Source organism: Ranitomeya variabilis, chromosome 2, assembly GCF_051348905.1.
Source record: "Ranitomeya variabilis isolate aRanVar5 chromosome 2, aRanVar5.hap1, whole genome shotgun sequence".
In the NCBI taxonomy this organism is placed as follows: domain Eukaryota; kingdom Metazoa; phylum Chordata; class Amphibia; order Anura; family Dendrobatidae; genus Ranitomeya; species Ranitomeya variabilis.
In genome coordinates, this window is record NC_135233.1 from 548,352,108 (window position 1) to 548,365,366 (window position 13,259).

Here is a 13,259-nt window from a genome sequence, read left to right on the forward strand (position 1 = left end):
ACAGTGTACGGAGCCAGAAACTGACCCTGATGAGACTATGGTGCCCCGTCCCGAACGCTATAGCACCTTACACGGTGACACAGAGAAAGGTGCACATGACATTGAAGAGGAGGTGATAGATGACCCAGTTGTTGACCCAGATTGGCAGCCATTGGGGGAAGAGGGTGCCGCTGACAGTAGCTCAGAAGCGGAGGAGGATGATCTGCAGCAGCCATCTACATCGCAACAGCTTTCACTGGCAGGCCCGTCTCAGGACAAAAACGTTTGTCAACCAAAAAAACAGTTTTAGGACAGCGTGGCCATCCGGTGAAAGTAGCACAGCGTGCAATGCCTGAAAAGGTATTCCATAGTAGGAATAGTGGAGCGTGGCAATTTTTTAACCAAGATCCGAATGATCAGTGCAAAGTTATCTGTAAGAAATGCTCAAAGACCTATAGCAGAGGGAAGAATCCCCAAAATTTAAATACAACGTGCATTTAACCAGCATGCACTTGCAAGCTTGGACTAACTACCAAACGTCCCGTACCATTGGTGCACCTGCTCAGAATGAAGGTAGTCAGCAATGCTACATTGCTTCCCTCACTGTAAGCCCACCGGTTAGGACACCACCAGCAGCAAATGTGGAGGTATCGTCGCAAGGCCAAAGCAGTCAGGGAATCACAAGGTTTTTGGTAGGAAACACTGTATGTAAGCACACATAAAGAATACCATCACCAACCCTCTCTCAATCCGCCATGTCCACCACCACCAACGCTAGTCCCACCATATGCAGCTCTCCAGTCCAGCTCACCCTACAAGAGACTCTCGTTAGGACAAGAAAGTACTCATCCTCTCATCCGCGTACACAGGGTTTGAACGGCCTCAATGCTAGACTAATCTCGTTAGAGATGATGCCCTACCGGTTGGTTGAAAGCGAAGCTTTCAAAGACCTGATGGCCTACGCAGTACCACGCTATGACCTACCCAGTCGGCACTTCTTTGCGAGAACAGCCATCCCAGCCCTCCACCAGCATGTCAAAGACCGCATTGCCTCAATGCATGGACAATCAGTCAGTGGAAAGGTGCACCTCACAACAGATGCATGGACCAGTAGGCATGGCCAGGGACGTTACATGTCCATCATGGCACACTGGGTTAATGTGGTGGATGCAGGGTCCACAGGGGACAGCCATAGTGGGACAGTTGGCTGTAGGCGTTCGCCACCCCTCCTCCTCCTCCCCCTCCTCCTCCAGAAGCCAAAGCTCGTCCACAGAGCGCAATCGCACGACAACTCCATCGGCAGCTGCCAGTGTTGCACACGAGGTATCCCATTATCGAACAGCTAGTGGTAAGCGTCAGCAGGCTGTGTTGCAAATGAAGTGTTTGGGCGACAACAGACACACCGCGGAAGTTCTGGCCGAGTACTTGCAGCAAGAAACTCAGTCATGGCTGGGCAGTAGGGTTGAGCGACTTTTACTTTTTATGGATCGAGTCAGGTTTCGCAAAACCCAACTTTGTGAAAAGTCTGGTCGGGTGAAATCGGCCGATTATTGCGAAAAATCGAGGGCCAACCGAAACACGAAACCCAATGCAAGTCAATGGGGAATCAAAGTCGGCAGAGAGTGGAGGACAGGAAAACACCTACAGTGCCCATTTTAATGCCAAAAACATCACTTCTTATTACTGAAGCTTGTCAATCTTATTTTACTTATTTTACAGCATTGAAAACTGTGGCTCATTTGGCTAAAGTTGTGGGGGGGTATGGCTGCATCAAGTTTTTTGTGGGCCTATTAAGCGCGGAATAAGTCACGGCAGTGGAGCAGGGAGAGGTAAGTATTTAAACTTTGCAAGTGCTGTCATCCTGAGCAAGCAGGGGGGACCCACTCGTTTGCATTGGCACTGGCACAGGGCCCCTCAAAGTACGGTGGTGTTTTTGACGGCGGTGGCACCTCCCACCAGCAGAGACACTTTTGCGTACTATGATGGGCCCTGTGCCAGTGATGTCACCAACGAGTATGCTCCCCCCCCACCTGATGAAGGAACCTGCACTTTCATCTGCACCTTCCTCTTTGTCCCCGTGTAAGGTGGTATAGTATGCGGGAAGGGGAACCTGACTTTCAGCAGGGTCAGATTCTGGCTGTGTAGAGTGCAAGGGGAATGTAGTGATCTGGGTCAATGTACCAGCGGACTCATCTAGTAGTGGCTGGGCAATGGGCAGGATGAGGAGGAAACACAGATCTAGGCCCAAATAATAAAGTTAGCTAAATGCAGTTTAAAATTGGTAACGGGACTAACCAGGCGGTATTGATTTGTTCAGTGGAGGACAAATGTAATGAGAGGCTGACACAGTGAGTAGGCCCAAATAAGTAAGTAGGCTAAAAGCAGTTCAAAACTGGTAAAAGGACTAAACAGGCGGCATAGCTTTGTTCAGTGGAGGACAACTGTAATGGGAGGCAGACACAGTTAGTAGGCCCAAATAAGTAGGCTAAATGCAGTTCAAAACTGGTAAAAGGACTAAACAGGTGGCATAGCTTTGTTCTGTGGAGGACAACTGTAATGGGAGGCAGACACAGTTAGTAGGCCCAAATAAGTAGGCTAAATGCAGTTCAAAACTGATAAAAGGACTAAATAGGCGGCATAGCTTTGTTCAGTGGAGGACAACTGTAATGGGAGGTAGACACAGTTAGTAGGCTAAAATAAGTAGGCTAAATGCAGTTCAAAACTGGTAAAAGGACTAAACAGGTGGCATAGCTTTGTTCAGTGGAGGACAACTGTAATGGGAGGTAGACACAGTTAGTAGGCCTAAATAAGTAAGTAGGCTAAATGCAGATCAAAACTGGTAAAAGGACTAAACAGGTGGCATAGCTTTGTTCAGTGGAGGACAACTGTAGTGGGAGGCAGACACAGTTAGTAGGCCCAAATAAGTAAGTAGGCTAAAAGCAGTTCAAAATTGGTAACAGGAATAAACTGGTGGCGTTGCTTGGTTCAGCGGAGGACAATTGTAAGGAGTGGCTGACAGTGAGTAGGCCCTAATAATAAAGTAGGCTAAATGTCTGCCAAAAATTTTTTCAGAAAGAACCAGGTGGCATAGCTAGGTACAGGGGTGGGCTCCTCTGCTCAGTAGCAGACAGTGGTAGTAGGCACAATGTTTTAACTGGTCTAAATGGAGGCCAGAGCCCCTGTATATTTTAACTATCATCTATCGTTTCAACAAATTTGTATTGGCAGTGCCATTAAAGGATTTAACAGCACAGACTACACAGTGGTGGAGCAGGGAGAGGTAAGTGTTGCAAGTAGTAGAGCACTGTTCGAGCTGGGGGGGAACACTCTCTCGTGGGCTGCGGTACTGGCACAGGGCCTCTCATATTACGATGGTGTGTCTGATGTTGGTTGTGCACCACCACCGTCAGAGACACTTCATTGTACTATGAGGGACCCTGTGCCAGTGCCGTCGCCCAAGAGTGGGCACACCCACCTGTCCAGGCAAACGGCACTTGCACGTCAGCCCATTTAGGGAGGTATAAAAATGGCCTATGGTGGACATTCAGCAGCTGCAAATGGAGGAATTGGAGCAGTCCGTAAGAGGAGGCCAAAAGCAAGACATTTTTCAGGCAAGCTACGTGTCAGCAGGGGAAGGTGGGGCCAAATAATTGGAAATCCATGATTGGTTCATTTTAATGAAGGTTAGGTCATCGACATTTTGGGTAGCCAGACGAGTCCTTTTTTCGGTCAGTATTGAACCAGCTGCACTGAAGACTCTTTCGGATAGCACACTAGCAGCAGGGCAAGCGAGCTCCTGTAATGCATATTCTGCCAATTCAGCCCAGGTGTCTATTTTAGATGCCCAGTAATCAAAGGGGAATGACCTGTGAGGGAGAACATAGATAAGCACGGAAAAGTAGCTTGTAACCATACTGGACAAATGCTGTCTCCTGTCACTTTGAATCGATGCAGCAGTACCTGTCGTGTCAGCGGTCATTGCGAAATCACTCCACAACCTGGCCATAAAACCCCTCTGTCCAACGCCACTTCGGATTTTTGCACCTCTAACACCTCTGCCATGTTGCCCACTACGCCTCGTGTTAGAACCATCACCGCCGCTGTGTGCTGGGAATGCCTGAACCAAACGGTCAACAAGACTTGCTTGTTTGGTTGCCAGTTTTTGCTCAAGGTTCTCATGTGGCATGATATTTTGTAATTTTCCTTTATATCGTGGATCCAGGAGGCAGGCCAACCAGTAATCGTCATCGGTCATCATTTTGATAATGCGGGGGTCCCTTTTTTAGGATACGCAAGGCATACTCAGCCATGTGGGCCAATGTTCCAGGTGTCAATTCACGGCTTGTGCTGGGTTGAGGAGCACTTTCTTGCAAATCAACATCACTTGTGTCCCGCAAAAACCCTGTACCTGACCTTGCAACGCCACCAATTTCTATTGCCCCCTGAGAAGCATCCTCCTCCCATAAATATTCATCCCCATCATCATCCTCCTCCTCCTCTTCATCCGCCACCTCGTCCAGGAGAGTTCCCTTAGCAGACAATGGCTGACTGTCATCAAGGCTTCCCTCATCTTCGGCTGCAGACGCCTGCTCCTTAATGTGTGTCAAACTTTGCATCAGCAGACACATTAGTGGGATGCCCATGCTTATGATTGCGTCGTCTGCACTTACCAGCCATGTGCATTCCTCAGAACACTGAAGGACTTGACAGAGGTCTTGTAGCTTCGACCACGGCACACCAGACAACTCCATGTCTGCCATCCAACTGCCTGCCCGTGTATGTGTATCCTCCCATAAATACATTACAGCACGCCTCTGTTAGCACAGCCTCTGAAGCATGTGCAGTGTGGAGTAACACCTTGTTGCAACGTCGATTATTAGGCGGTGCTGGGTAAGATTCAGCGATTGCTGATGGTTCAGCATACGGCTGGAGTGTACGGGCGACCGGCGGATGTGCGAGCAAAGTCTTTGCACCTTCAGGAGCAGGGCTGGTAACCCCGGATAATTTTTCAGGAAGCACTGCACCACCATGTTCAAGGTGTGAGCCAGGAAAGGTATGTGTTTCAGTTCTGAAAGGGCTATGGCAGCCATAAAATTCCTTCCGTTATCACTGACTACCTTGCCTGCCTCAAGATGTACACTGCCCAGCCATGACTGAGTTTTTTGCTGCAAGTACTCGGCCAGAATTTCCGCGGTGTGTCTGTTGTCGCCCAACATTTGCAACACAGCCTGCTGACGCTTACCACTAGCTGTTCGATAATGGGATACCTCGTGTGCAACACTGGCAGCTGCCGATGGAGTTGTCGTGTGACTGCGCTCTGTGGACGAGCTTTGGCTTCGGGAGGAGGAGGGGGAGGAGGAGGAGGGGTGGCGAACACCTACAGCCAACTGTTTCCTAGACCATGGGCTAGGCAGAACTGTCCCACTATGGCTGTCCCCTGTGGACCCTGCATCCACCACATTAACCCAGTACGCTGTGATGGACACGTAACGTCCCTGGCCATGCCTACTGGTCCAAGCATCTGTTGTGAGGTGGACCTTTCCACTGACTGATTGCCTCAGTGCATGGACAATGCGGTCTTTGACATGCTGGTGGAGGGCTGGGATGGCTGTTCTCGCAAAGAAGTGCCGACTGGGTAGGTCATAGCGTGGTGCTGCGTAGGCTATCAGGTCTTTGAAAGCTTCGCTTTCATCCAACCGGTAGGGCATCATCTCTAACGAGATTAGTCTAGCAATGAGGCCATTCAAACCCTGTGTACGTGGATGAGAGGATGAGTACTTTCTTGTCCAAACAAGAGTCTCTTGTAGGGTGAGCTGGACTGGAGAGCTGCATATGGTGGAACAAGCGGTGGTGGTGGTGGTGGACATGGCGGATTGAGAGAAGGTTGGTGATGGTATTCTTGATGTTGACCTACATACAGTATTTCCTACCAAAAACCTTGTGATTCCCTGACTGCTTTGGCCTTGCAACGATACCTCCACATTTGCTGCTGGTGGTGTCCTAACCGGTGGGCTTACAGTGAGGGAAGCAATGTAGCGTTGCTGACTACCTTCATTCTGAGCAGGTGCACCAACGGTACGGGACGTTTGGTAGTTAGTCCAGACTTGCAAGTGCATGCTGGTTAAATGTCTACGCATGCACGTTGTATTTAAATTTTGGGGATTCTTCCCTCTGCTAAAGGTCTTTGAGCATTTCTTACAGATAACTTTGCACTGATCATTCGGATCTTGGTTAAAAAATTGCCACACTCCACTATTCCTACTATGGAATACCTTTTCAGGCATTGCACGCTGTGCTACGTTCACCGGATGGCCACGCTGTCCTAAAACTGTTTTTTTGGTTGACAAACGTTTTTGGCCGGAGACGGGCCTGCCAGATGAAAGCTGTTGCGATGTAGATGGCTGCTGCGGATCATCCTCCTCCGCTTCTGAGCTACTGTCAGTGGCACCCTCTTCCCCCAATGGCTGCCAATCTGGGTCAACAACTGGGTCATCTATCACCTCCTCTTCAATGTCATGTGCACTTTTCTCTGTGTCACCGTGTAAGGTGCTATAGTGTTCGGGACGGGGCACCATAGTCTCATCAGGGTCAGTTTCTGGCTCCGTACACTGCGAGGGCAATGTAGTGATCTGAGTCAATGGAACAGCATAATAATCTAGCTGTGGCTGTGCATCAGTGCACTCCATGTCCGATTCATTTTGTAATGGGCTGTTAACAATTTCCCTTTCTAACCCAGGCACGGTATGTGTAAAGAGCTCCATGGAGTAACCTGTTGTGTCGCCTGACACATCCTTCACTGTTGTTTTGGGTGAAAGGCACAAGGAAGCGACTTGTTCCTGACCGGGAGCATCCACTGACGACTCGCTGCTTTTAAATTTGGCTCTTTCTGAAGAGGAGGCGAAAGAGCTAGAGGCTGAGTCAGCAAGGAAAGCCAAAACTTTTTCCTGCTTCTCTGGCTTTAAAAGCGGTTTTCCTACTCCCAGATAAGGGAGCCTTCGAGGCCTTGTGTAGCCAGACGATGACGCTGGCTCAACACCTCCAGCCTTAGCTGCTATTTTGCTTTTCCACTACCACCAGATGCTCCACCACCACCACCACCATCATTACCAGCTGGCAACGACCGCCCACGGCCTCTTCCACCAGACCAAATCTAACCAAAATAACAACCTGTAAAACAAGGTAGAAGGTGTATATAAACTTGTTGAGAATTTAATTCTCCCTTTTTTTGGGGGGAGACTGCACCACAACTCAGGCCCAGTGTATAACACAACACAATGTAAGTGACAGCAAGTGGCTGGCTGATACACCACAAACTAAGAGGACTGAGGTATATATCTACTTTGTGAGAATTTCGATCTCACTTTTTTTGGGGGGAGACTGAACCCAAACTCAGGCCCAGTGTTTTTTACAACACAATGTAAGTGGCAGAACGTGGCTGGCTGATATACGACAAACTAACAGAACTGATGTATATCCACTTTGTAACAATTTAAATCTCCCTTTTTGGGGGGGGGAGACAGGACCACAACTCAGGCCCAGTGTGTAACACAACACAATGTAAGTGGCAGAAAGTGGCTGGAAGATATCTGAAAAAATCCAAGGACTGTAGTACAATTTCAATCTCCCTACAATGTTCTCAGGACAAGTATGGCAGCAACAAAAAGGACTGCTGCACACAAAAGTGTGGGCAAATAATCAAGATAACTGCAGAAAGGAGCAACAGGATTTTTGCTGTTAAAAAGCAGTTGGTTTGCACAGCAGCGGTGCAAACGGCAATGCAGGGAGCCTTATAAGGCAGCCTAATAAGCTACAGAGCTGATGCACAAAGATATAGCCTCCACTGTCCCTGCAAAAAAAGGTGGTGTTGGACAGTGGAAATTCGCTACAGCACAAGCGGTTTGGAGGTTAATCTTCCCTCCTTAACTATAGCCCTTCTTCTGACGAAGCTGCAGCAATCTCTCCCTATGCTAAGATCGGCAGAAGTAAGATGGCGGTCGGCATGCACGCCCCTTTATACCCCCTGTGACTCCGCAGAAAGCAAGCCAATCACTGTCATGGCCTTCTCTAAGATGGTGGGTACCAAGACCCATGTTATTACGCTGCCCACACTCTGCGTCCTTCTTCATTGGCTGAGAAATGGCGCTGAACGTGTCATACGAAACGCGACTTTGGCGCGAAGATCGCCGACCGCATGGCCGATCCCACACTGGGATTGGGTCGGGTTTCATGAAACTCGACTTTGCCGAAAGTCGGCGATTTTTGAATTTGTCCGATCCGTTTCGCTCAACCCTAGTCAGATGTAATCTGCAGACCTCGATAGTCTTCATTCCTCCACCCCGTGAAAAGCAAAGCATTACAGTGCGTTCATTGCCATCTATAGGCTGTAGGGAATTTGTAGGATTTCTTTCCTATGAACTATCTAAACCAGACAGTCCTTTTAAATAACTCATTGATATATATGTATTAAGGAATCCCATTTTTTGTCCAGAGCTGGTACATTGACTGTCACTTTGGAGTATTTGACTTGTCCTCGATTACAAAGCCATTGATTTCACTAGGCACTGTGTAATGTTTTAGGAGTTATTCCAAAAAAAACTATTTATACGCTATGTCCTTAAGATAGGCGATGACTTGCTGATCATTCAGGGACTCAATGGTGGTCCAGAGAATGGAGATCTGGAAACCCCTGAGAATTGGACTGCAGGGTCCTGCCTTGAAGATAGCAGATGTGTAAATGATTGGCCTCTGCTCTATTCATTGTGTATGGTACTGGAAGAAATGGCCATTTTGGCTTTCTCCGGAAATCTTAGTGATGAAGAATGGATCGGCAGTTGAGCATGCACACCTTCACTCCACTGAAATGAGGGCTTCAGAGCCATGTTTTCATGGTGTCGGAGTCTTAATCTTGCAATCTCTGGGGGTCTCAGTGGTCAGACACATAGCAATCAGCAAATTCTTCCCTGTCCAAAGCAAAGGATAAGAATAACTTTGTTCTTTGGGAATAACTCTTATGTTCCTGTGGTTACCTTCACATTTTCCGACAGAGTAGCTGACTGCTGGATCTCACCACTGGGATGCTTTATGGTCCGCTTTTGTAAAAGGAACTCTTCTAATAAGTAGAAATTGTCTATAGCAAAGTTCCCCTGTAATAAGACAAACATAGGAAGTTAGGAAGTACAAGATCACCATCCGGGGCACAATTTTTTTTCTCAGAATATCTGGAAGTACGCGCTGTTAATGATTTATGCCCATGGAGCTCTTTAAAGGGGTTTCCCATCTTATAAAGTGATGGCATAAATGGGATTTTTCCCTGCACAGTGGCAAACTCAGACACCTGACTGTGCAGGGAACTCCCGCTGACTCCATTTACCTGACATATAAGTGGTAACGTTTTGAGTTCCCATAGACTACTGCTCCCAGCACTTCTGGTAACATAGACTATACAACGACTATGTGACCGTAGCAATTCTCGTAGGTCACATTGTAAATCATCCAGTCTTGTGTTTCAAGTGTTCCTCTCTCTCTGGTTATTCTCATTTGTGAAGTAATTAACATCCCTTCGCTTCATAGATTTTAATTTAATTTTCAGGCAGTGTAGTTAGACAAGGCGTACCTTCAGGGAGAGGAATTTCAGTGCCGGTTGAGGGAGTTAACCCATTCCTCCTGGTCCCAGAAGTTCATATTGGTACGGCAGTGTTTTAAAGGCGTTTTCAGAGGAGACCTCATTGCTTCTTTATCTCTGCTTCTCTTTTTGGCTGATTTAGAGTACCGTAAGTAGATTTGTCAGAGGACAGGTGAATGGGCACAGGTAGGACCTCTTTGGTTCTACTATAATTAACTAGGCTGACATCCAATTATTTTTCCAATTTCTGCTTTGCAGTCATTGTAATTATTTCTGAAATCTACAGATAGAGGTTTATTTTTCTCGTCGCTGTCAAGGCGCCAGTCTGACAAGTCTCTCTCCAGCCTTTCCTGGCAGAGCTGTTACATTAATCTGTTTGTGGGGCTTTTGTTGTAAGACGTATCTCAAGTCTCATCGTCATTTCACTGTTTAAATTGTCGATTATTATAGTATTATAATTGTATGTAGCTGTTTTTACAGACTTTGGAAAGTATAGAGTTATTCTCCCGTTCACATCCGCATGCTTTCTTATTCTGTTGCTTTCACACAGAATGGTTGTCTATACTCTCTCTATCTGTTAGTGTTGTCAGTATCTGCGTAATTGTCATCTTTGCTCCCCACAATACACTGTATCCTGCTAATCGAGAGAGGGAAGAATTCGGAGTTCAGCTCAGGAGTTATCCCACCAAGAACATTTACCAGCTAGCTACAGGATAGGAGAGAAATGTGTGACCTGTGGTGATCTGACTTCAGGGACCGCCAAAGATTCCAGAAAGCCCCATGCATGACCACTACTGAATTCACTTTTGTGGGTCTATGAGATTGTTGTACATATGTGATAGTCATCATGTATACTACCACAAGACCCCCGTTATTGTGATTGGTGGGGGTCACAGCAATCCCAATCTTGCATTACTTACCTATCCTGTGTATCAGCAATAAATGTGGTCTGATAATCCTATTTATGGAGAAGAAAAGAAATAGTATCTCTAAATTGGTACTTGTCCTGTGGGGTGCCATTCAATAGTCATATTTGGGTGGAAGAAAACAGAAAAAAGAAATGTAAAACAAGTAAAAGAAAATCGAAAGTGACCAAGGGTGCAAGAGTAGAAAAATATAGTAACTGTAAGATTTGGTTTACTCTACATTAGTACTGATGACATATCCTTAGGTCACCAATATCCAATTAGTGGGGTTTTGATTCCCGGCACCTCCACCTGTCACCAGCTCCAGCAGATGCCAGACGGAACGGAGCAGAACACTGTGGACGCTCCCGTGTGCTGAACATCTGAATTAAATAGGAGCTGATCTGCAGTGTACAGGTGTTTAATATCTGAGATTGGAATACTCTTTTATGATGTATGTCTGATAATGATGGCTAATACTGCATGCACAGTCCAATGCTTTCCTCTTACTAACTCTGTTCTTTTCCTTCCTTCTTTCCTTTTCTTGTGCTGCAGTAATGTGGATACTAGAGAACTTTGTGGTAAGATCCCCCTTATGATCTATTATAAAACCAGTATATAGCATTTGCCCCTGGTGGAAGGGTTGTTCCATAAACGACATTCATCACCTATCCACAGAAAAGGAGAAACGTGTATGATTGCTGAGGGACCTCCATCATTGAGGACATTGGGAATCCCAAGGTCCCTTGAATGTATGAATGGACCACAGTACACATACTTGACCACCACTCCTTTCATTTTTTTGTCTAGAAAAATGGTAGTGTACATGAAATAGATAGAAATGGTGTGGTGGTCACACATGCACACCATGACTCCATTCACAAATAGGATTGAGATCTTTATTTTTGTGATTTTGGGGGTGCCACCTATTATACTTTTATCCACTATTCTGTGGACAGGAGATAAATATTTGAGATGACTCTTTTAAGCCCCTTCTTTATTTTTTAACTCTGGATGAGACCACTCCTATAAACCGTGATGGAGTCATAAAACACAAACATGCATGATGATCACTTAATGGGGTAACGAAAGAAGCAACTTGAAAAAGTGAACTACTCCTGTTGTTAGGTGATTGGAACAAGATGTATGACTCTATGACCGCTGCAACCAATCAAGGGTTTCAGCAGTCAATTAACCAAATAATGAGACAACCTTATTTCATCTCCCAATGGGGACCATCCGAGTGCATTGTGCTGGAGCCAGGGAGGGTTAGGGCTAATAAATATGCACCACTTGATCTATTTCTTCTAACCCATCCCTTGCTTTTTGTATTTTTTTGGTGGTCAGACAACCCCTTTAACCTTGTACAGGAAGGTAAACCTATGCTTTAAGACTTTGATTCTGTGCTAATGTTAGTGAGCACTGTAGCTTAGATGTGAATTCCTCTCTGATCTGTCTATCCAAAGCAGCCGGGGGGCCATAGTTCTGATGTACCATAGTGAGACATTTAATGGATACAATAATGTAATACTGAATTACAGAAACCTTTATTGGCCACACAGACCATCAAACCACGGATGAAGACAGATCCTCTGCAGTATAGTACAGTTCTGGTGCGCCGCCAATTTCTGACCGGTTATTCTATTTTTACAGATTATTTTGCAAATCATATGGGAGATTATGAAGATGTCCTTTCTTCACTGGAAACACTCAATCTGTCTATATTGAAGGCAATGGGTTACACCAAGAAGGTGAGCTGCAGATTTCGCTGTCTTACAAGTCATTTTCATTCTGTCCATAAATAAGCCCAGATGTGTATCCGTACTCTTCTATGGTACGCAAAGGTGTGTCCAGTATGACAACTGCTTCATAAATGCGACAGTCCCACAAATAAAATAAGCACATATCTCCTGGACCAGTGCAGTCCAGCAATGTGAGCACTGTCTCTGTCGGCGCTCATGTGACAATGTCATGTGAGTGCTACAGCCTATCAGTAGCTACTGACTGAAAGAGCTGTGACGGCTGCAGCCCATCAATTTTGTAGTCCAGTCTTCATGAAGGGTGCACAGGAGTATGAGCTGCTAAATTCATTGTGTGCACCTCTTAATGGATTTAGTGCACCTTTCCACTGCTGTTCTCCACCTTATAAAATGTACTCCAGACAAGAACTGGTCTTCATTTCTGTCTGAAAAGTAGTCAGTCAGCACAGACTGACTATTCAGGCCAAGTACAGGTGCTCGGTGCACCCTAAGGGTGGCCAAACGTTTACGTGCACCTTCCCATTTATGTGCCAGTCTATGGGGAAATTCTGCCCAGAAAACTCAGCGCATCCGCAAGAGAAGTTGACATGCTGCAGATGTGGAACATGCACCGCAGGTCAGTTTACACTGCGTCAAAAAGAAGCACAGCCGGTATGAGATTTCTAGAAATCCCATCCACTTTTCTGGAACTGTAAGACGTTGCGTTTCTGACGCAGCAGAAATATGTCAGAAACGCACCAAAACCTCATGGGGGGAATCAAAGAAGAGGTAGTGTGGCAATAGAAAAAGTAGATGCACCTAACTGTTTCGCAACGCCAGGGGTGCACCAAGGGCCTGTTCTTTGTTTGAACAGCCATTCTGGCCATTCTGTGCTAACAGACTTCTTTTAATTTATGCATCTTTTGTGGAGTTTGCCACCTTCAGGCTAAGCTCCTTCTTGGAGTTGACATAGCCAGCCAAGACTGGTGTTTTTTTGTTTTTTGTTTTTTTTTT

At 46.3% G+C, this 13,259-nt stretch overlaps 1 protein-coding gene across 2 annotated transcripts in view; it reads left to right on the plus strand.

The window, feature by feature from the left end:
- NECAB2 (N-terminal EF-hand calcium binding protein 2) overlaps window positions 1-13,259 on the plus strand; it is a 414,952-nt gene that overhangs the window by 220,966 nt on the left and 180,727 nt on the right. For both annotated transcript variants that reach the window (XM_077288176.1, XM_077288177.1), the window contains exons 4-5: window positions 11,062-11,087; window positions 12,160-12,257. In XM_077288176.1, coding sequence (XP_077144291.1) covers window positions 11,062-11,087; window positions 12,160-12,257 — 124 coding nt within the window. The remainder of the gene's footprint in view (window positions 1-11,061; window positions 11,088-12,159; window positions 12,258-13,259) is intronic.